General features: G+C 35.8%; 1 protein-coding gene across 1 annotated transcript in view; it reads right to left on the bottom strand.

Moving 5' to 3' along the window:
• TTLL5 (tubulin tyrosine ligase like 5) overlaps window positions 1-23,733 on the bottom strand; it is a 318,095-nt gene that overhangs the window by 106,659 nt on the left and 187,703 nt on the right. Inside the window, exons 25-26 of the mRNA XM_044664952.1 lie at window positions 19,507-19,902; window positions 17,569-17,756 (exon numbers count right to left, since the gene is read on the bottom strand). Coding sequence (XP_044520887.1) covers window positions 17,569-17,756; window positions 19,507-19,902 — 584 coding nt within the window. The remainder of the gene's footprint in view (window positions 1-17,568; window positions 17,757-19,506; window positions 19,903-23,733) is intronic.

The following is a 23,733-nucleotide window of genomic DNA, read 5'->3' as shown; positions in this document are numbered from 1 at the left end:
TCTTGATTTCCTAAAGACATTCCACTTCAAAGATGGCAAACAGCTTTTGACAATATAGTTTCTCATCACATTACCTAAGGAGACTTTTGAAACTATTTTAGCAAGGCAACATAAGCAGGTTTTGTTGCTGTTCTGTGAGATTTATTTCCAAATGTCAAAATAACTTTTTAGATCATGAAAAAACTCATTGCAAGGAATCTTTGTAGCCAGTAAAATCAATAGTTGAGGAAGTTCTATATTCTGCCCTACCAGAGGCCCTGTTCAGATACATGATAGTAGCCAATGCTGAATGGAATCCATATCTATTTTTAAATCCTTTCAAAGGAATTAGCATTTGAGCATTTGTTGCCAGAAAAAAAGCCACTGGGTAAAATCAGTGGCAAGACCAAAAGCTTAAAATTTTCAAATAACCAAAAAGGGAAAAAAAACCCCACCAAGAAAAGCCTTTCTTGGATTGAATGAGATAACATTTGCAAAGCATTGTGTATAATGCCTGGCACATGGTAAGCATTTAATAAATGTTTGTTCCCTTCCCCTTTCATCCCCTTTCTCTTGTAAATCTCACCCTTAGGCAGAGGTATGATTAATGTCTCTAGAAGGCAGGTAAGAAAATTTGTTGTGGGATCTAAGGCAACAGAAATTTAAATAGTGACTATAATAAGAAAGAAGTCACAAAAATCTTGGTGCCTCATGAAATTTTCTAGAAAATCTGAACTGTTATTCCTAGTAAGAACTCCCGGGCAGCTGGTTCTCATTTGGGTGACATAATGGCTTTGACAAATTCATTTTGTTCGTGTTCTGCCCAGCATACATTAGATTTGTTTCTTCTTAGCTAGTATACAGAAAGTCCAAAAACTTTTGGAAAAATTCTCCCAAATTAAATTTAGGCCCACAGCAAATATTTGCTAAGCTTTTCAATTCTATTTTTCAAAGTGGAGAAGGGATCCATTTCAAAAGCTACCTATAAGAGCCATTTTGCTAGTATAATATTCTTAGTCTAACAGAGTTCACATGAAGTCAACTTCCTTAGTGATATATGTATATACACACATACACACATATACATACATACACATACATTTTTTTTTCCCGATCATCAAAAATCTGCCTTTTCAGCCTATCTCTCCTCTCACTTTAGAATTTTTAAAAAACTCATCACAAACATGTATATTCAGGCAAAAGAAATTTTCATATTGGCTGTGTCCATATGCAAAATTCGTCTCATTCTGTGCCGAGTTCTCTAACTCTCTACTGATAGGTGGGAAGCATGATTCATAATTAATCCTCTGGAATTGTGGCTAAGGTTACTGATAAGATAATTCTTTCAAAGTTATTTGTCTTCATCATATTGCCATCATTGTATAAATTGTTCTTCATTTCACTAGGCATGAGATCATACAAGTCCTCCTAGCTTTCTCTGAAACTATCCAACCCACCCTTAATCATTTCTTAAAACATAATATTCAGTTGTATTTATATATAACTTGTTCATTCTCCAATTTATGGGCATCTTTTGAATTCCCATTCTTTACCACCTCAAAAGAGTTATGATTATTTTTATACACCCATACTTAAAATGTATAATCTTCCCTCTAATTTCCTCCTTTCTCTCTTCTCCACTTGCCCTCCTATTTCCCTGTGAGGAAAATGTTTTCTGTACCTAATCTTCATTCTCTTTCACTGTATATTCATTCTTCCTTTAATCAGTTCAAATGAGAGCCAGGTTGAAACATCAGTTGCTCTCCTATCTGTTTGATTATAGAGATGTCTACTTGAGCAATTGATTACATGTGATAACTTTCCCTAACCTTATTTTCTGTACCTTTCCTATCCCCTCCCTTACCCAGTGCATATTCCTTTTCTTCTCTCTCTCCATTCTTCTCAATGTCATCAACAGAGTTACTTCCAGGTCTTCTTTCTAATTAGATTCCTCCTATCACCTATGATGATGATAGGACTCAGAGGAGTCACATGTATCATTTCCCCACATTTGAATGTAAGCAGTTAAGCTTGTTTAGTCTCTTGTTATCCATTCATGTTTAGCTTTTTATGTTTATCTCCTCTGTTTGAATTTCAAAGTTTCTACATGACTTCTCTATTTCCTTAAAGATCCATTTTTCTTCTTTTGTCTTCTATTTACTTTGAATGGGTAAGTTATTCTTGGATGCAAGTCCAGATCCTTTGCCTTTTAAAATGTTATATTTCAGCATTCACTCTTAAGAGTGGTAAACTACTAAATTATGTGTCATTCTGTTTCTCTTTGGTACCTGTATTCTTTCTTTCTGGCTGCTTACAGTATATTCTTTCTTTGACTTAGAAGCTCAGGTTCTTGGGTATAATATTCCTGGAAATTTTCATTTGGGGGTCTTTTTAAAGAAGTGATTAGTGGATTTTACCTATTTTCATCCTGCTTTCTGATTTTTAAAGAGATCTTGAGTAACTTTTCTTTTAGATTTCTTGAAATATGATGTCAAGGTTCTCCTCTACCCCTTCAAATAGTCCAATGAAGCTTAATTTTTTTCTCCTTGAACTGTTTTCAAGGTTAATTGGTTTTTGCTATGAGATATCTTATAATTTGTTTTGGTTTTATTTATTTTTTCACCTTTTTGGCACTGATATTTCTTCTTCCCTCATGGAATCAGTGGCTTCCATTTGGCTCATTCTAATTTTCAGTTTGTTCTCTGGGCAAGTTTTTCTCTTTTTTGTGCCAAGCTGTAAGTTTGTGTCTTGAGAATCCCTACCACTATAATAGTTCTTTATAGTGTGATTCTATTTGTTTGCCCTTTCTTCCAGACTAATTGCTGACCCAGAACTTGATATTAGGGCCAGGCTGTGACATACTTTTGAAAAGATGATCTTGGTTGGTCCTGTTGCTGCTTACTTGGGGTACTGAATTTTGTGTTGTTTCACAGGACAGCTGGGGCCCTCCTTGATTTTAATGCTCTCGAAGTAGTCTGATTCAGGGCAGTCTACTCTGGCCTGAACTCTCTAAGTTCTTGACTTAGGTTTTGGTAAAAGGAACAACAGAATGCTGCTGGACTCAGCTCCAATTAGTTAGCTAGAAAGTTCTGTTGGTTCAGAGTAACAGAACTGCAGGTTCCCCTTCGATATGAAATCCCTGTCCTGGTTATTTTTCTGTAAACTGAGTCAGATGCTGGAATGAGATTCTGCTCAAATGCCTGGGGTCTAAGCCATAACAGTTGGCTGCTTGCTTCTGAATTTCCTCCTTTCTAAGTACACTGCCCATGGCCTCCCTGCCTGAGAAAGCTATCCTCAGCATGCATAGGTTCTCTTCTCAGTCTGCCCTGGGATCTATGTCTTAGAACTGGGTAGCAGGCACTAAAACTACTTGTTTGCATCTGTTCCCACTGAGTTATGCTGGAATAGGCCTGGGATCTCTTCTTGTCCTGGTGCTCATCCTCTCCCTACATCCTACTGTGTTCCACACATGGCATGCTCCTATCTCTAGTATTAGCTGACTTCTCTGCTAATGTCTTTATGCTGAGTTGGGCAAATAATTCACTGTGATTCTTTCTAGAATTCCCCTTGGAAATTAGGTCTGGTACAATGGGGAAGTTTGGGGCTATGTGGCCTCCTGCTCTTCTGCATCTCGTCTCCACTCTCATCCCCTAGCTTCCTTATTATACCATGCTCAAGATAAGCCTAGAAGTGTCTGTGAAGCAGAAGGCCAAGGGTGATGAGCTTTAGGAACTATCACGAAGTGTTACGACCAATGATGTATGATACTAGGATTGAGACATCATTTGTCCAGGGCATTTTTGATGGCTCTGACTGACTGCAGATGCTCTTTGAAAAGTTGTGAACACATCACACATATATCTCCTATAACTAATCAGTCTATATCTGTGTCATTTCAAGATGGGCACTCTTTCTGCTACATCTACACTCCAACATTCGTCATAATAGCTTACATTTACAATACTGGTTAGTATGGAGTCTGCTTTTGACCTGTGCTCATCTCCCTAAGCAGATTTGCATAAAAGCTATAATTCTACCTAAAATTATTGCACTTTTAATAAGGATAAAAGCCACACTTAAACAAACCTCAAACCACCATATATGTTTAATTGAACCACTATTTTGATTATTAAGTAACATTTTAGAGCTTACAAAAGGACGTTTTTTTTAAAAAAACCTTTGCCTTCTGTCTTAGAATACTTAGTATCTGTACCAAGGTAGAAGAGAGATAAGAACTTGGCAACTGGAGTTAAGTGACTTGACCAGGTTCACATAGCTAGGAAGTATATGAGGCCAAATTTGAACCCAGGACCTCTTATCTTCAGGCTTGGCTCTCTGCTCACTGAGCCACCAGCTGCTCCTTCAAAAGAACTTCTTACAAAACTCTAAAAGGTAGGCATTGTAAGTATTATTATCCCCCTTTTTATGATCAAATTAAGGTCCAAAGAGGTTAAGTAACTGGCCCACAATTACATAGCTAGTAAGCATGACCGTCATTGGCACAGATTCAGCCTCAAAAACGGCTGATTGAAGAGTAGAAAGAGCAATGGGTCTGTAGTCAGGAAGATCTGAGTTCAAATACTTCCTCAGATACTTATTAGTTCTCTGAGCCTCAGCTAAACATTTAACCTCAGTCTGCCTCAGTTTTCTCTTCTATAAAATGGGAACAATAATAGCACCTACTTCCTAGGGTTGGGGTGAGGATCAAATGAGATAATATTTGTAAGGCATGTAGCATAGTGTCTGCCTGGCACATTGATAAATGCTAATTCACTTATTCCCTTCAACAGTCTCTCAAGTAGCAACAGAAGCAATAGTAATAGTTCCTATTCTGGCCCATGTATGAAATATATCATTGGAGCCTAAGAAGGCTATTTCCTGCTGCCGGTGATAAGTATTTCTTACTTCTCACTTTCTCACTCCAAGGACACCAAATACATTAATACTTTGATGTCTTAAAGATAGAGTAGTTGCTATAGAGCCTATTTCTTTTATTTTCTTCTATGGTATGAGTGAAACTGGAGAGGATAACTAGCTACAAGTAATGAAAAGGGATTCCCTGGAGTCTGAATCCCTGAAGACTTTATCCTAAGACTTGGGCACTATTTCCAATTTGTTGAGAGACAACTCTAAGATTGTTGTTTGAGCTTAAGAAGCAGTTCTGTGGAACTTAATGTTATAGGGTAGAAAAACTTGGGAGGAAAACTAGGTTCAGAGGTCTCTACGAACAGTGCAATTTCCATACTTTTCAAATAACAAAGAGTTGGCCAAGGAGTGGAGTGAACTGAGAAGGAATTTGAGATGACCTATCTGGATTAATCCTATCTTAAGTCACAAAAACCTTATTGAAGGGGCAGCTGGGTAGCTCAGTGGAGTGAGAGTCAGGCCTAGAGACAGGAGGTCCTAGGTTCAAACCCGGCCTCAGCCACTTCCCAGCAGTGTGACCCTGGGCAAGTCACTTGACCCCCATTGCCCACCCTTACCAATCTTCCACCTATGAGACAATACACTGAAGTACAAGGGTTTAAAACAAAACAAAACAAAACAAAACAAAAAAAACCTTATTGAAGTACTATATATAACCCAAATGTATTCTGTCACCAAAATGAAGGAGTATAGTATATATTTTTTTCTTTCTACGAAATCTCATGTTATATATATGTTCAATATTTGAGTCAATGAAATATGTAACACTTTACAGTTTGGGGAAAAACAAAAACTTTTTCTTGTAACAACCCTGGGAAGAAAGAAGTACAAATAATGGTATTCCATTTTACAGATTTGATTCAACAAGGTTGCTAAGTGTCTATTATAAATAAAGAACTGTGTGATGCCCTCAACAGATATAAGAAAGCTAGAAATGAAGATATCATGGTTTTATTTTAAACTCTTACCTCAGAACCTAGCTTCCCTCCAAAGTTTTTCTACCCTGTGATTTGATTTTAGTCTCTACTCTCTGTCTAGATGAAAAAATGTGAGAAGTAAAAACTGTCTTATCTTTTATGAATCTGTCAGCAAATTTTCAAGAGGCCTGGCTTCATCACGGGCATTGGCTGGCTGAGAAACAGAGATGGAGACGGCTTGTTCTGGCCCCAGCCTGGGTGGTCTGACATTATCCCTTTGATTAAACTTCCTCGCTGGAAGATTTGGAGCTGCTCCTAATGATCTCTGGGATCTGAAAGCTTATACTCCCTTACAGAGAGGTCCAACACAGTGTTCTTCTGCTTTCCTCAGTCGTCATCCTCCTCCTCGCTGAATTCTTCTGCTTACTAACATCAATAGCTACCAACAAGTGTGTGCATGGCCTGTGGAGAGGGCTGCAGTAGTAGGGATAGTGATAATGAGACCTCACACAGACCCTTTATTTTGGCACCTTTTTAATCATTTAGAGCAGCAGCCTCTAGGAGACAGATAAGTGTGTGTGTGTGTGTGAATGTATATACATATATACATATATACATATACACACAAATACAATTATTATACAAGATCATAATAATTGATATATGCTCTCATAGAATAATTTATATAAATATAAATATAATATGCACACATGTATACCAAACATGTCCCCTCTTAGTTCAAAGAAGGAAATAGACATAAAATGTATGTAATAGATTTATGGGTAGCCAGGTGGTATAGTGGATAGAACATTGGACTTGGAATCAGGAAGATTCATCTTTCTTTGCTCAAATCTAGTCTCAGACACTTCCTAACTGTGTGACCCAGAGCAAGTCACTTTACTCTATTTGTCTCAGTTTCATCATCTGTAAAATGAGTTTCAGAATGGTAAGCCACTCTAGTATCTTTGCAAGAAAATCCTAAATGGGATCACAGAGAGTCAGACACAACTAAAAGACACCCACAGATTCTCTATAACCAAGATTTCAGCCCTCTATATATACATAATATCCATACAATCCTGCCCTTGAAAAATGGGCATCTGTTCACTGATTGGGGAATAACTGAACAAGCTGTGATATATGACTGTGGAGGAATACTATTGTAAGATTGAGGTTTTGGTGTTAAATGATCACTCTATTCAAATATGAATAACATGGAAATAGCTTTTGAACAATGATACACGTATAACCCAGTGGAATTGCTTGCCAGCTCATGAAGGGAGGAGGGAAAAATCATGAATCATGGAACCATGGAAAAATATTCAAAATAAATAAATTAATCAAAAAAAGAATAATTCCCAAAAAACACGGTAAGACCTACATGAAATTATGAAAAGTAAAATGAGTAGAACCAAGAGAACATTATATACAGTTACAGAATTAATGTATGAAGAATAACTTGTGAATGTCCATTTCCAGAGAAAAGTGATAAAAGAAGCACAAAAGACAAAATTTATAAACTTTTTTTTAATTGATACCTTCTCTAATGTGGGGGAGGGAAAAAGGGAGATACCTGGGAATTTTGATGTAACTAACAACAAATAAGATTTTTAAAAAGAATAAAAGAAAAAATATGGGCATCCTTTTGCATGCAGTTTCTAAAGGGAAATAAATATCTAATCTGCTTATCCTTTTACATATTCAGTGAGAATTATTATATCCACTGAAAATCTTATATAATAATCTTATATTTCCAAAGAAAATGCCATAATTGCTCCCTAACACCTCAGTCTTTACTATGCAGTTTGGTATAGTGGAAAGAACATGGATTCTTTAGTCAGAGGAAGTAGGTTCAAATCAAATCCTGGCTTGAGTTGCCTTAGGCTCTCTGGACCTCAGCTTCCATCTATGTAAATGAGGGATTTGTTCTAGATGATGTCTGAGGTCCCTTCAAACTTTAAATTTGGGATCCTATGATCCTAAATGTAACATAAGGAATTGGAAAGAATGGATGGATGGCACCAAGTACATGCTAAAGAAATTCATGTTAGAGGTGACACACTTTTAAAAACATTTAGAGATTGTTTTACATGAAATCTAAAGGTATGGAAGATAAAAACAAACTCATGTACTTCATTCTCTATTCAGAGATTCCATATTTTCTTTTTTCCTTATCATTTTTATTGATGTCTTTGGTTTCTGCATTACTTTCATTTCTAAATTTCTCTCTCCTTCCTGCTCTCCCCAGAGAGAAGGATCATACTATAAACATATTATTTATACTTTATATTCTTTATTATACCTAATAAAGACTATAAAATACAATATTAATATTATATATAATAAAGAATATAATAAGAATAGTATAGGAATAGAATTATTATATACACAAATATACGTATACCAAATACCATCCCCTCAGTTCAAAGAAGGAAATAGAGATAAAATGCATATAATAGATTTGTGGGCAGTTAGGTAGTACAGTAGATAGAACATTATATAATAAAAATAAATAATAATAATAATATATAAATTGGATCACCAGTCCATTGGGCCAGTATATTATATATATGTATGTATATTTATATATGAAACAGGGGATATAAATCTTCCTGGATTACTGCTTCATTATGACAGAGGGGCTCTATGTAGCTCAATGAAATTATAAGCTATGCCATGCAGTGTTGCCCAAGACAGACGGATCATAGTAGAGAGTTCTGACAAAGGTAATCCACTGGAGAAGGAAATGGCAGACCACTCCAGAATCTTTACCAAGACAACCTCATGGACAGTATTAAAAATGATAAAAGATATAATACCAGAAGATGAGCTCTTCAGGTTAGATTGTATCCTACATACTATGGGGGGAAAGCAGGGGATACTTACAAGTAACTCCAATATTAATGAAGCACCTGGGCCAAAGCCAAAAGGAAGCTCAGATGCAGATGTGTCAGGTATTAAAGGAGAAAGTCTGATGAAAAGATCAATACTGAATAGAAACCTGGAATGTATGATCTATGAACCAAGGTAAGCTGGATATGGTCAAACAGGAGACAGAAAGGTTAAACATTGACATCTTGGGTGTCAGTAACTTAAATGGAAGGGAATGGGTAAATTTAATTCAGGTAATCATTACATATTGCTATTGTGGGCAAGAACCCCTTTAGAATAAATGGAGTAAACTTTGTAGTTGATAAAAGGGTGAGAAAAGCAGTATTGGAGTATAATCTCAAAAATGACAGAATGACATTTGTTCAAATCCAAGGCAAATCATTGAACATCACAGTAATATAAGTTTATTTTCCAACCACTGATACTGAAAAAGCTAGTTCTATGAAGACCTATAATATCTTCTAGATAGGGACTTGGTATGCTAAAATAAGAAATCAAAAGATAATTGGAAACACAGGCAAGTCTGGCCTTAAGAATACAAAATGAGTGGGGCAAAGTTTTGTCCAGAAAATTCACTGGTCAAAGAAACATTCTTTTCTTTTTTAAAATCTTTACTAAGTATTGATTTCAAGACAGAAGAATAGTAAGGGCTGGGCAATGGAGGTTAAGTGACTTATCCAGGATCATACAGCTACGAAGTGCCCAGGGCTAGATCTGAGCCCAGGACCTCTTATCTCCAAGCCTGGATCTCTATCTACTGAACCACTTGGCTGCCTCCAAAACATTCTTTTTCATCATCACACGAACCAGATGGCTAATATCAAAATCAGAGGGATTACGTACTTTGTAGTCAAAGGTGGAAAAACTCTATTCAAAGAGTTAAAATATGACCTGGAGCTGACTGTGGATCAGATCATGAGCTTATTGCAAAATTCAGACTTAAATTGAAGCAAGTAGGGACAACCATCGGATAATGAATATGAATCCTATATGAATATGAAGTGGAAGTGATAGACTTAAGGGATTAGATCTGGTAAATAAGAATGCCTGAGAGAGGTCTGCAATATTGTTCAAAAAGCATTCCAGGGAAAGAGAACAAAAAGGGAACCAAAGGCAACAAACTAGCTGGTTCTTGGAAAAGACTAATAAAATTGAATTATCTGATTAAGATGATGAGAACAGAAAATAAAATCAATAAACTAGTAAAAGAGCAAGGTGAAATCACAGCGAAACAAAAAGAATAATCATGATATGTTTTGCACAGTTAAAAGTTAACAAAATTGAAAAAAAATAGAGGAATATCTTCAAAAATATAAAATATCTAAACTATCAAAAGACCATATAGAGATCTTAAAAAGCCCAGTCTCAGAAAAAGAAATAGATCTAGCTACGAAGGAACTGCCAAAGAAAAAATTTCCAGTCCTGGGCTCAGAGGAGAATTCGATCAAACTTTAATAGTGAATATCTGTAATTCACAAATTATTCTCAAAAATTTAGAAAGAAAGCAACCTACCAGAATCTTTTGATTAGACAAATATAGTACTAATTGCTAAGCCAGGGGAAGAAAAAACATAGAATAAAAACCAAAACAAAACAAAACACTATAGGCCAATATCATTAATGAACTTCTCAAAAATTTTAAACAAAATCTTATGGAATAGACTACATCAATTTATCCACATAATTTGTTATGAAGGGGAACTTATAGTGGGAATGCAAAGATGGTCCCATATTAGGAAAATAATCAACATAATTAATCAGATTAAAAACCAAAACGTTCAAAATCACATGATTATCTCAATAGATATAGAAAAAGCTTTTGACAGATTACAACACTAAAAAGATATCTATCTAAAACCAGAAGCAAGTTTCATTTGCAAAGGAGACACACTTGAACCTTTTCCAATAAGGATGTCCACTCTCCCCACTATTACTTGATTTGGTTATGGAAATGCTAGCAATAGTAATAAGAGAAAGAAATTAAAGGCATAAAGATAAAGAGGATAGGCTAAGAGGAAATAAAGTCATCCTTGTCTGCTTATAATATAATGGTATACTTGGAAAATCCTACAGAATCGACAAAGATATTAATTGAGGCAATTAGTAACTAAGTAAAGTTGTAGGCTACAAAATAAATCTTTAAAAATCAATAACATTTTTATATAACAATAACAAAATACAAGAAGCAATAAAAGAAGAAACCTTTTCTAAATAACAATAAAATGAATAAAATCCCTACCAAAACACAAAAGACTTGTATGGATTCAATTACAAAGTGCTAATTAAATAAATAAAGAACAACTTAAAAAGCTGGAGGAATATTCAGTGCTCATGCATAAGCCTTGTTGATATAATAAAAATGACAATACCATCTAAATTAATTTATACTTTTAGTGCTATACCAATCAAATCACCAATTTAATACTTTATAAAATGTGAGAAAATGATAAAATTCATCTGAAAAAATTAAAAGCTCTAGAATATTAGGGGCATTAGGCAGGATGGAAAAGTCCAAAGGAATGAAATCAGGGGAGAAATGAAAACATGGCTAACGTGGACACTCTTCTTTAATGGAGGAACTCTTTGCTCTCCCCATCCAAACTGAGGGGCTGATGGTGCTGAGGGATGAGAATGCCAAACTTGATAGTTTACAAGAGTTAGCTACCTGGGGCACTGAGAGGTTAAGTGATTGGGAGTCATATGCCTATTGATTGTGGGAACTAATGAACTTTCAAGAAAGAGTATGATGGGAGAACAGAAGAAGCCTAGGGCAGGACCTATAGGAATACCCACTGGTTGTCTTATCATGGATGTTGGACCAGCCAAGGAGACTGAGGAGCAGTCAGGTAGGGAGAAGGAGAATTAGGAGAAAGTAGTACAATGAAGACCCTGGGGCACAGAGAATATCTAGAACGAGAGAGTAGTTTACAGTGTCAAAAGCAGCAGGGAGGTCAAGAAGCATGAAGACTTTTAAAAAGGCCATCAGCTACGGCAATTAAGAGATCACTAGTAGGGGCAGCTAGGTGGTTCAGTGGATTGAGAACCAAACCTAAAGTCAGGAGGTCCTGGGTTCAAATCTGGCTTCAGACACTTCCTGGCTATGTGACCCTGGCAAGTCACTTAATCCCAATTGCCTAGCTCTTTTGCTCTTCTTTCTTAGAATTAATACTAAGACAGAAGGTAAGGGTTTTAAAAAGACACAGAGAGATAGGGTCTAGAATAAGTTCTTTTTTTAATTGTAGAAGAGAATTAAGAATGTTTGAGGACAAGAGGGAAAGAACCAAGAGATAGGGAAAAGGGGGCAGAGAGAGTAAGCCCAGGTTGGGATTTAAAACAACAACAACAACAAAATAAACCCTTACCTTCTATCTTAGAAGCAACACTAATTCCAAGGCAGAAGAGCAGTAGGCAATTGGGGTTAAATGGCTTGTCCAAGGGGACACAGTCAGGAAATATCTGAAGCCAGATTTGAACCCAGGCCCTTCCAATTTTAGGCCTGGCTCTGTATCCACTGAGTCAAGCTGGTTGCTCTCAGGGTGAGATTAATGAGGATGTAATGTACTAGAGAAGAGATAGGGGGTGGGGGCAGTTTGGGATCATGTGCATATATGGAAGGGATGATCTAGAAGGAGATCTAGCTTCTTGCTTACATCTGGGGGAAAGGGGAGGACAGTGGAAGATAATTTCAGGGCATTTAGAGATGAAGAGAATGGGAGAAGCTTATCTCAAATGGATTTGATTTTTCTCTTTTCTTTAGGTAAAGTGAGAGACCAGGTCTTCTCCTGAGGGAAGGGGAGGATGATGTGATCATTATTACCTCAAAATTATGCATATACACAAATAGGGCCTGATCCTTTCTTAAGTAACTCTCACATCTCTGGTAGAGAAACTTGTAGGTATTTTGTGTTCTACTCCATGCTTATGTTGCAATTGGTAGTTATGATTACCTCTAGATACATTGACTTTTTCAGTGGTCTAGCTTTGAAACAGATAGGATTTCTTTCTTTATGACCCCACAGACACTACCTTCTCAAATGTCAATAATGACATAGCAATTGACAAATCCAAGTGACCTTTTTTGATCCTCATCTTCCTGAAATTTTTGGTAGCATCTGACACTACTAATCATGCCTTTATTTTGGAGAGACACCAATGTCTTAGCTCTCCTAACTTTTTAGTCATTTTTGTCTTAGTTTCCTTTCATATATCCTTACTTTCAATGCTAAATTTTCATGGAAATCTCATTCATTCCCTCTATGCAGATGACTGACCAAGGTCTAGATCTCTGTGGGTAACTGTTTACAAATCAACCTATTTGGAAGTTTCATTAGCAGCTCAAATTAAATATGTTAAAAATATATCATACTTTCTTCCCCCTTTTTCCTTTTTCTGACTTCATTATTTCTTTCAGTAGCACAAGTAGTCATCCGTATTCAAAACACTGGTATATCTTTGACTTTTCTATCACTTTTCATCTAGTCAGTTCTCCAAATTCTACTGATTCTATCACAGTAATTCTTGAAACTGTCACTTCTTCTTTATTCCCACTGCCATAACCATAGTATGGGTTATCGTTTTCTCTAGCAGGTTTTCTTGCCTTTGCTCTCTTCCCTTCTTCATGTAAATGTCAGAATAATCTTCCTTACACATAACATGGATCTCATAACAACATATCTTTTCCTGTTTAATACCTGTTCATTGTTTCTGACTGCTCATGAAGTAAAATTCAAATCATTTAGCTTATCATTAAAGGCCCTCCACAATATGGCATCATCTTACTTGGTCAGTTTCATCCCATACTCACATTCTGTTAACATATTCATGTAATAAACACTGGCTGAGCTTTTTGTGGTGGCAAAAAACTGGAAAATGAGGGGATGCCCTTCAATTGGGGAATGGCTGAACAAATTGTGGTATATGCTGGTGATGGAATACTATTGTGCTCAAAGGAACAATAAACTGGAGGAATTCCATGTGAACTGGAAAGACCTCCAGGAATTGATGCAGAGCAAAAGGAGCAGAGCCAGAAGAACATTGTACACAGAGACCAATACACTGTGGCAAAATCAAATGTAATGAACTTCTGTACTAGTAGCAATGCAATGACCCAGGACAATTCTGAGGGATTTATGGAAAAGATGCTACCCACATTCAGAGGAAGAACTGCAGGAGAGGAAACATATAAGAAAAACAACTGCTTGAACACATGGTTTGATGCGAACATGATTGGGGATGTAGACTTGAAACGACCACACCCATGTAACTATCAATAATATGGAAATAGGTCTTGATTGATGACACATGTTAAAACCAGTGGAAACGTGCGTCAGCTATGGGGGAAGGGGTTGGGGGGGGGTGAAGGGGAAAGTAAGAACATGAATCATGTAACCATGGAAAATTTTCCTAAAAAATAAAAAAATAAACAAAAAATAAAAGTATCATTGTTGAAAAAAAAAATAAACACTGGCTGAAATGAAGCACTCATTATTCTCCTTATGTTCTTTATATTTTTCTTCTTTCCTATTTTTGCTCACACTATTCCCTGTACCTAAAATAAATATCCTTCCCTTTTTCCTATTATATTCAATCTTTCCTTGTTGAATATAGTCTTTTTTCCCCTTTTTTATTTAAAATATTTTTCTATAGTTACATGATTCATGATGCACACCGCCCTCCCTGCCCCCACAATATTTCCTCCCCACTCCTGAATCCAACAAGCAGTTCCACTGGGTTACACATGTATCATTGTTCAAAACCTATTTCTGTGTTATTCATATTTGCAGTAGAGTGATTCTTTAACATCAAAACCTGAATCATATCCCTATCACACTATGTGATTGATCACATGTTTTTCTAATGCATTTCTGTTTCCATAGTTCTTTCTTTGATTGTGGATAGCATTCTTTCTCATAAGTTTCTCTGGATTGTCCTGGGTCATTGCATTGCTGCTAGTAGAAAAGTCTATTACATTCGATTGTGCCATAATGTATCAGTCTCTGTGTACAATGTTCTCCTAGTTTTGCTCCTTTTGCTCTGCATCAATTCCTGGAGGTCGTTCCAGTTCACATGGAATTCCTCCAGGTCTTTATTCCTTTCGGCACAATAATATTCCCTTACCAACATATACCACAATTTATTGAGCCATTCCCCAATCAAAGGACGCCCTCTGAGAAAATAGTCTTTTGAGATCAAATACTACATCCACTCTGAAGCCTTCCTAGATACCTTCCCTTTCCCCTCACTCTATGCTGTCAGTTTTCTTTCTTTCTTTCTTCACAGTACTTTGCTTCTTCATTATGTTAGCACAAATTATTTTGTATTATGGTTAGTTTTGTATATGTTATATCCACTTCTTTCATGAGATCAAGGACCACGTTATTTAAACTCTATATCCAGGAAGCATCTAACACATATTCTGAACACAATCAGTATTCAATAAGTATTTTGTGCAATAAATGGTCAAATTTGATTATTGCAAGATCTATACCTAGTCTTTAGCTTTTCTAAACTCTTTCCGCACATTTATGAATTATTTATCATTTTCACTACAGGTTGAATAAGGAAAAGAAAATAGTGATATTTAAAAAAATTATTTGCTAAGCATAAGCAGCTTTGGTTAAAACAAGTTTTAATGGGACAAGAAACTACTGACTAAAAATAATTTAAAAAAAATCTGTTCAACATATATCTAGGCTATTCCTTCTAATTAACAGAAAGTTAGTTAAAATTACTTAGCTAAAAAGTCTAGTTATTATTTTAATTGTAAATCTTGGGTAGAATAGTTACAGCTTTGCCTAATGATATAGCAAAGTCCTAAAAATCTCACACATAGCCCCAAAAGAAGGCCAATGTTTCCACTACCTGTCCCTCACTCTCCCCCTTTATATCACAATAACATTTTCCAATTAAACTAGAGGCTAAGGCAAATCTTTAAAAAACATGATTTGCAAGGAAACTATTATGTCAAGGTCTGTATTAAGTTGTCATAGTAATATATAATATAGTAATACCTACCAGGCACAATTGAACAATGGGAGGTAAACATTTCTAAATGAAGGTAAAGTATCTGGTAACTAAGAAGATTCTATTTTTGGGGATAATAGATTTTCTCTGGACATTTTTCCTACTATAATTTGATTTTATTTAAGACTAATAAGGGCAGCTGGGTAGCTCAGTGGAGTGAGAGTCAGGCCTAGAGACAGGAGGTCCTAGGTTCAAACCCGGCCTCAGCCACTTCCAGCTGTGTGACCCTGGGCAAGTCACTTGACCCTCATTGCCCACCCTTACCACTCTTCCACCTATGAGAAAAAATACACCGAAGTACAAGGGTTTAAAAAAAAAAAAGACTAATGACAGTCTTTGATGTGTTTAAGTACTCTATAAAGCAATGAACATATACTTTCATTGATGGGCAAAATCTAGTTGACACTTAATGGCTCAGTCAAATCCATAGAACTAAAATCTTAATGCTCAATGAGTTCAATGATATTAATGCTGCTTCAGGTATGTGAGGAAGAAAGATAAAAGAATATCTGAGTCTCATATTTAAAAACAAACCTATTTCACTCATTTTGTATTACTACAGGAACAAACTGTCTCCACATAGCTTGGTGGCTTATTCAATGTTAAAACTTCATAAACTCAGCACAGGAATAAAAATATAGAGCTCTAGTAAAGTTTATGTCATTGAAGAGTGGTAGGATGTCAGACAAACTTAGCTATGTTGGTACTCACATAGCTGACTCAACCCATCACTGGTGGAACCTGCCAGAGTTATGTTCTTTCAGAAGAGTTTTCAGGAACTGAGGATCATTTTCATAACACAATAAGGGACTTTAGACATACTTAAAATAATTTCTGCTTCGCATCATTTCTAGTTTTGAACATCATTATATGATGTATGATACCAACAATTAAAGATAATGAGAAAAGAAAAAATATGTGAGGTGGCAACTTTTATGAGTTATGAATTCTTAAGAATTATGATAACACATTCCAAAGGACCAGGATGTCCATCATTAAGAAAGGTCTCTATTATGCAAATGGTATCTTGTTTCAATAACAGTTATTTTATGTTTTAAATAGTTAAGCTGCTTTTATTTAATACTTATTGAGAGTCTTTGATGTGTTAAGTACTCTAGAAAGCAATGAACATACTGAACATATATTCCCCTTGGTGGGCTAAATGACCCATTTTAAAGTACTCACTTTGGCTCATGAAAGGCCCTAAATTAAGAATTAGGAAATATGAAATCTCCTTCCAATTAAGTATCTTGGGAATTAACAGTACTGAGGGCAAGGAGAATCCTGAAGTTCTTAAGAGTTTCATCTAACTTCAGTGTTATATGCTGATTAATATATCCAAATGCAAGTCAGAATTTAGGTCTTTACCAACAGCTTAGTCATAAAGTTGCTGGATGAAATTAATGTTACAGATATACCATATAAGAAGATTTTCAAGGAGAGAATTGGTCTTCCTTAGTGATCTACCCATACATAAAGCAAAATTTAACAACAACAAAAAGTTTTATAAGTCCTTCAAAAGTTTAATTGCAGGCGGACAATCAAATTTATTAAGCTACTAAAGAGTGTACCAGTAGCAGACCTATATTCAAACCATCTATTACATAAAACCAATCTCTGAAATGGAATGGAAAGTTAATCAGAGAACTTTATGAATTAAGCATGTAAACAATGAGCCCCTTACCTCCCATCATCACCAACTAGGGAAACAATAGAGAAAAGGAAGGAAACTCATTTTGTTTTTTATACAGATCAACTTTATACAGATCAGCTTGTCACCAAAATTTATCTTAAGATATGAATTAATTTCTTGCAACACTGTTTTACATACCTGCTGAGTGAGAAGGCTGATGTGACTGGATGGGGAATATTGCCTTGCTGCCTGTTTCTCAGCCAGCCGCTGAAGCTCAGCTGTGACCATGTTCTGATTGTATCGTTTACCAAAGGTAGTAGTACTATCATCTCCATCCTTGGATGTTTTGGCTAAGCCTGCATGATGTCTATTTGGATGACATGTACCTGCTAAATTAAAGAATGACAAGGAATTTTCACCCAGTTGGCCAAAAAGTCTTACAAGCAATCAAAATAATGGTCAAGAACTTCTCAAGTCAACAGATTTTTTTTCCTAGATCTTTGTTTACAATTCAAAATAACAACAGGTTAAGACACTTTACATGCACACATAAAATAGTTCAAAAGACTATATCGTGTAAAGAAGTTAAGTTCTTAAACTGTATTTCTTGGCATAGTTTCACTGAAAAAGTTTAACTGGTCACTACTTCCTATGTATGCTCAAGGATTGGGTGGATTAGCAAATGATTTCTAACGCAAATTATTTCTAGTTCTAGCATTATGTGACTAAGAAAAACAGTAGTCTGTAAGGTTGTGACCAATCTTATGATTTACTAACAACGACAAAAATCATGTCCTTCATGTTTGTTCATGCAATTTTACTTACATTTCTTGTTTGTTTGTTTAAAGCTGAAGCAAACCACTTTATTTTTCAGTATTTGTTAAGCCTGGTATTTCTAAGGTACCCACTACCATGATATCCATAGTTTTCCTAAGAAGCTCCAAATGGGAAAAGGGGAAAAAAACATAGTTGAGTACACTCAGAACCATACTCTTAATCTTATATTCTGGAACATTGGCCTTTCCCTTTAAATCTGTTTTAATTTTCTTTTCTTTTTTTTTTTTTTTTTTTTTTAATTTAAAGTGTTCACTACCAAACGATCCTTTATTGAACATTTTGGTCCAAATAAGTTTTTAAGTATAATTTTAAAAAGAGGCTATTTTTACAAGGTACTAAGAGAATTTTAATAATTTTAAAAAGGCATATTTGCCTGAACTTTGTCAAGCTTAAAATCTACTTTAAACTTCCCTTCCTAAGAAAGATAACATTTAACTCATTAAGGTTCTATTACAGTTTGCATCTGCATTTATATTAGGCCATTTTTTTTCTTTCTTCCCTTTTCTTGAAGCCACTGTAAGAGATGGAATAATGAGCCAGTCAATTCATAGGTCTTGTCCCATCTAGCAGTTTTTATGTTCTTATCATAGTCTATAGTTTATGTGAAACAATGAAAATGCTTTGAATTTGTAATCTACAAAATGAGAATTTCCAATCCTTTCATATCTTAAAGCAGCAAGAAATAATATTGCATTGGTTGTTTTTATTTTCACAATAGTTTTAAAATGAAGTTTTGGAGGTACATTATACCAGAATATTACCTTCAAAGTATAGAAAGCTGAAGAAAGTAATGATGAATATTAAATTAACCCCATTCCTCTATCTATTGTTTTCTAAAAATACTAAATATCAATTCTAAGGAAGAAGAGGGGAAAGGACTAGGCAATGACTTGCCCAGTGTTATGTAGCTAGAAAGTGACTGAGGCCCCAGTTGAACCCAGGACCTGCCATCTCCAGACCTGGCACTTTAACTACTAAGCCACCTAGATGTCCCCTGACTATGTATAATTTTAATCTTGATCTGCCCAGTGGTCCAAGGAATCTCAAATAAAAGGAAAGTCTTTTAAAGAGTCAACTCCAAATATAAGATCATAAATAATAAAGAATAATTCTTGTTTTAAAGCAAGAATAATATATATGGCTGTACAGGAATAATTTGCTAATTATATCTGAATTAGTTATTAGTTATGAGTTTAGAGATAGCCCAGAACATTAAATTAACACATACTCCATCTATAAAAACAAACAAAAAAAGCAGTCCAGAGTCAACAGTTGTATTGCCAAAATACTTACACTCACCTGCTTTAGCTGAGGAAGGCCGGGACAGTTTCTGGCTGTATATCTGAGCAGCACTTTGAAAGGAGGAGAAAGGGCCAATGGTGTAACTGCCAGACCGACAGCGCGGCAGTACAGCTGGACTAGGTACACGATGTGACACCGAATGTGGGGAGGGAGAAGAGTTATCAGGGGTTGCAGTCTGTAAAGCAGTTGGCTGATGAGTCACATTGGAGATAACTGGAGGAACTTGGGAAAAAGCAGAGTGATGACTGGGTACTGGTGTGAGGTCAGAGGATGGAATCAGAGATGTCAAATGGGAGTTGGGAATTTTCTGAAGAATAGCACTAGGACCAGAGGATGGACAAAGGGAAGTGCTATAGGGGAATTTACTCTCTTTTTCTGTTGATGTGGTAAATCCTGTTAAAAGAATTAAAAAAAATCAGACTATTTCAAGGAGAATGGGTAAGAAAACAACATTATACAGACACAGAAAAAAATTTAAAACAAAGCCACTTTTGCCTGAGGCAGGGCTCAAAAAGTAGACTCCATTTTGTATTCTTCAAGAACTTAAGGAGTTTTGTCTATTAAAGATGTCCTTGATTACTATACTAGACAAATGGAATGAAAGATAGGAGTTTGTTTTTAAAGCCCGGCTCCCAAGAGACAAAATAAGGTTGCCTTCAAAAAGTAGATCAGGTAAGCTTGTAATGTGTGACAATTATGGCAAGGTTTCCAGGAGTAGAAGACTATTACTGTCTCCCTTCACTTTATTTACCTTTTTTTTTCACCACCCCTCATTCTTAAAAAAATGCAAAAAGGGACTGGATTTTCAACAGATTTTTAACAAAACCAGAATCTTAAAATTTTTCTAGATGAGAAATAGGTTACTAATGGAAAATAAGGATTTGGAAGAGAAATGAGTACATTCCTGGGGGTGGGGAGTAATGCCATCTCTCTCAGGATCACCTCTGTAATATCTTGTGATTTCTATTTGTCCCTGGCTCAAAACTATTTTACTACTTTCTAAGGATTTCTTTTATAATATTAAATCTGTCCAAAAACTTCTGCTCTTTTCTGAAAACTTTAATAACGTTCCAACTCTCTCAGCATATAACTACGAATATTTTACTGAAGACACTCTATCACACTGTCTCACCTAACTTCCTTCAAAATTTATCTAATATTAATAATTAATAACATTCTTCCCTCCTTTGCATTAATCTTTAGGATGAGATGGCTTTCCTCCTCACCAAGGAGAAAATTGTGTTGATCTCATGAAAAGGCTTATGAATTCAGCCTTTGGGATATCTCTTACATCTGTCTTCTCTATGATTACATAGCTATGAGCCCAATTCAGAACCTCATCATCAATTAGACTATTGACTAGAGACTACTACAGTAGTCTAAGTAGTCTCCCAGTCTTCCTTTCTCCACTGTTTCTCTACAAAACTGCCAAAGTTATATTCCTAAAGCTTAGGTCTAACCATGTCATGTCCCTGCTCTAGAAGCTTTAATAGCTCCTTCTTGTTTCTAGGATCAATTACACCATCCTCTGACTGGCATTTAAAGTTTAACACAATCTAATTCCTATCTGTTTTGACTTACTCTACATCACTCCATCCCTTTATTAACTCTATAATATGTATAGCCAAATGAGACTCTGCCAACTTGTCCATCTCCTACCTTGGCACTTCTGTACAACCTGTTTCCCTTTGCTGGTTGGCATTCCTTCCTCTCCAATGCCCAGTCTCCTTCAAAATTCAGTTCAATTTTCAACTCCTAGATAAGATCATTCTTGATCCCAGAGAGACCATCCTCCACCATCCCCAACATTATCTTGCATTTAATTTTGTATGTTTTGTATACAATTTAGTGTCACCAATTAGAACATGAACTCCTAAAGTTTTGTTTGTTTGTGTGTGTGTGTATGTTTTTTCAAGGCTAACACAGTTCTTGGTACATTGATGTTTGTTGATTGATTGATCTGCTGAAATTTCCTCCTGGATCTATCTCTACTAATGATTCCCAGTCCCATTCCTTTCTCTACTGGCTCCTTCTCCTTTGCTGTAAGCCTGCCCAGTTCTTTCCTACCTTCGAAAATCTTCCTTTGATCCTTCTATACCCTCCATTTACTGTCCTAAACATTTATTTATTTTTTTTACTGCTGTCTAGAAAGAATAATTTATACTTGTTACTTTTAATGACTACTTATCCTTGATTCCCTGCAAATTGGCCTTCTTTCCTGTCATTCTATAAAAGTTGTTCTCTTCAAGGTCATCAATGATTATTTAATTGCCAGAACTATTGACTGTTTCTCAGTTGTCATCCACTTTGAACTTTCAGCAGCATCTGAAATAGTTGATTATTATTGGGTCCTCTTGTCTTTTGGCTTCCATGTTACTGCTTTCTCCCCTCCCACCTTCCCAATGTTCCTTTTAGTCTCCTTGTTCCTCATCATTTTCTTGCTCTTTATGAATGGCTATATCCCAAAGCTATATCCCAAAGCTGAACTTTCTTCTCATTTTACATCCTCCTCATCAGATTGTATCTGTCTGCACAATTTCAACTATCACTACTTAGAAGATGACTTCCAAATTTATATAGGCAGCCCTAATCTCTTCTTTGATTTCTACATTTCCAACAGCTATTAAAAGAATATTTTCACCTGTATATTCTGTTAATACCTGAAAGTCAGCATGTCCAAAACTTAAAATCATAACCTTCTCTTTAAACCTGTTCTCCTAATGCAAATCAAAACAATTCTGAGGTACCACCTAGGAGACTGGCCAATATGGCAGCAAAGGAAAATAATAAATGTTGGAAGGGATGTGGAAAAATTGGGACACTAATACACTGTTGTTGGAGTTGTGAATTGATCCAACCATTCTGGAAGGTAATTTGAAGTTATGTGGCTTTAAAAGAATGCCTGCTCTTTGATCCGGTCATTCCACTGCTGGGTTTGTACTCCAAAGAGATAATAAAGAAAAATATTTGTACAAAAATATTTGTAGCCATGCTTTTTGTAGTGGCAAAAAAACTGGAAAATGGAGGGGTGCCCATTGATTGGGGAATGGCTGAACAAATTGTGGTATCTGATGGTGATGGAATACTATTGTGCTGAAAGGAATAATGAACTGGAGGATTTCTATGTGAACTGGAAAGACCTCCAGGAATTGATGCAGAACAAAAGGAGCAGAACCAGGAGAACGTTGTACATAGAGACTGATACATTATGACACAATCAAATGTAATAGACTTTTCTACTAGCAGCAATGCAATGATCCTGAGGGACTTATGAGAAAGAATGCTATCCACATCTAGAGAAAGAACTGTAGGAGTAGAAACACAGAAGAAAAACATATGATTGATCATATGGTTCAGTGGGGATATGACTGGGGTTTTGGCTTTAAAAGATCACTCTACTGCAAATATTAATAATATGGAAATAGGTTTTGAATAATGATACATGTATAACCCTATGGAATTGCTTGTCAGCTCCGGGAGTGGGGAAGGAAGATGGGTGGGAAAAATCATGAATCATGTAACCATGCAAAAATATTCTAAATAATAAATTTTAAAAAAAACCTGTTTTCCTTCTCACTTTTCAAAAATTTCTGTTGTGAAAACCACTGTCCTGACATTTATGTAGGATTCAAATCATGGAACCATTTTCAATTCCTTTGCCTGTAATATCCAGTGAATCATCAAATCCCATCAATTCTGCTTCCACAATATAATTGACATCCCTCCCTGCCTCTCTACACGCACTGCTCTTGAGCTTGTTCAATTTCATTTGTTCTACTGGAAGATCTCTGTCTCCAGTCTCTCTGCTCTCCAACTCAGTCCTGAAAAAGTTGCCAAAATAACTTCCTAAATATATAGGCTGCAACCATATCATATGTTCAAAAACTTTCAAATGCTCCCCATCATCAGGATAAAATAAAAAAGTCATCACTGTTATATTTAACAACACCAACAGTCTGGTTCCAACCTTTTTTTGTAGCCTCATTTCATAGTACTCATTTTCAAACTATACTAGTCTTATTTCTTAGCATTCAGACTATCTTCTTTCCCCAGAACATACTCCCTCTTTATCCCAACCAGCTGAAATTTTATCTTTCTTCAAGGTCCACCTGAGATGCAATCTTCTACATGATGGCCTTCTCGCTGATCTTGAAAGGTGAAAATGATTTCTCTCTTTCAAATTACCTATCCTGGATCCCCTTGTTGCATTCTGTCTTGAAATAA

The sequence above is a fragment of the Gracilinanus agilis genome, chromosome 2 (assembly GCF_016433145.1).
Source record: "Gracilinanus agilis isolate LMUSP501 chromosome 2, AgileGrace, whole genome shotgun sequence".
NCBI lineage: Eukaryota > Metazoa > Chordata > Mammalia > Didelphimorphia > Didelphidae > Gracilinanus > Gracilinanus agilis.
Note: the sequence above shows the minus strand (reverse complement) of the source record. Positions and strands in the feature narration are given on the sequence as shown.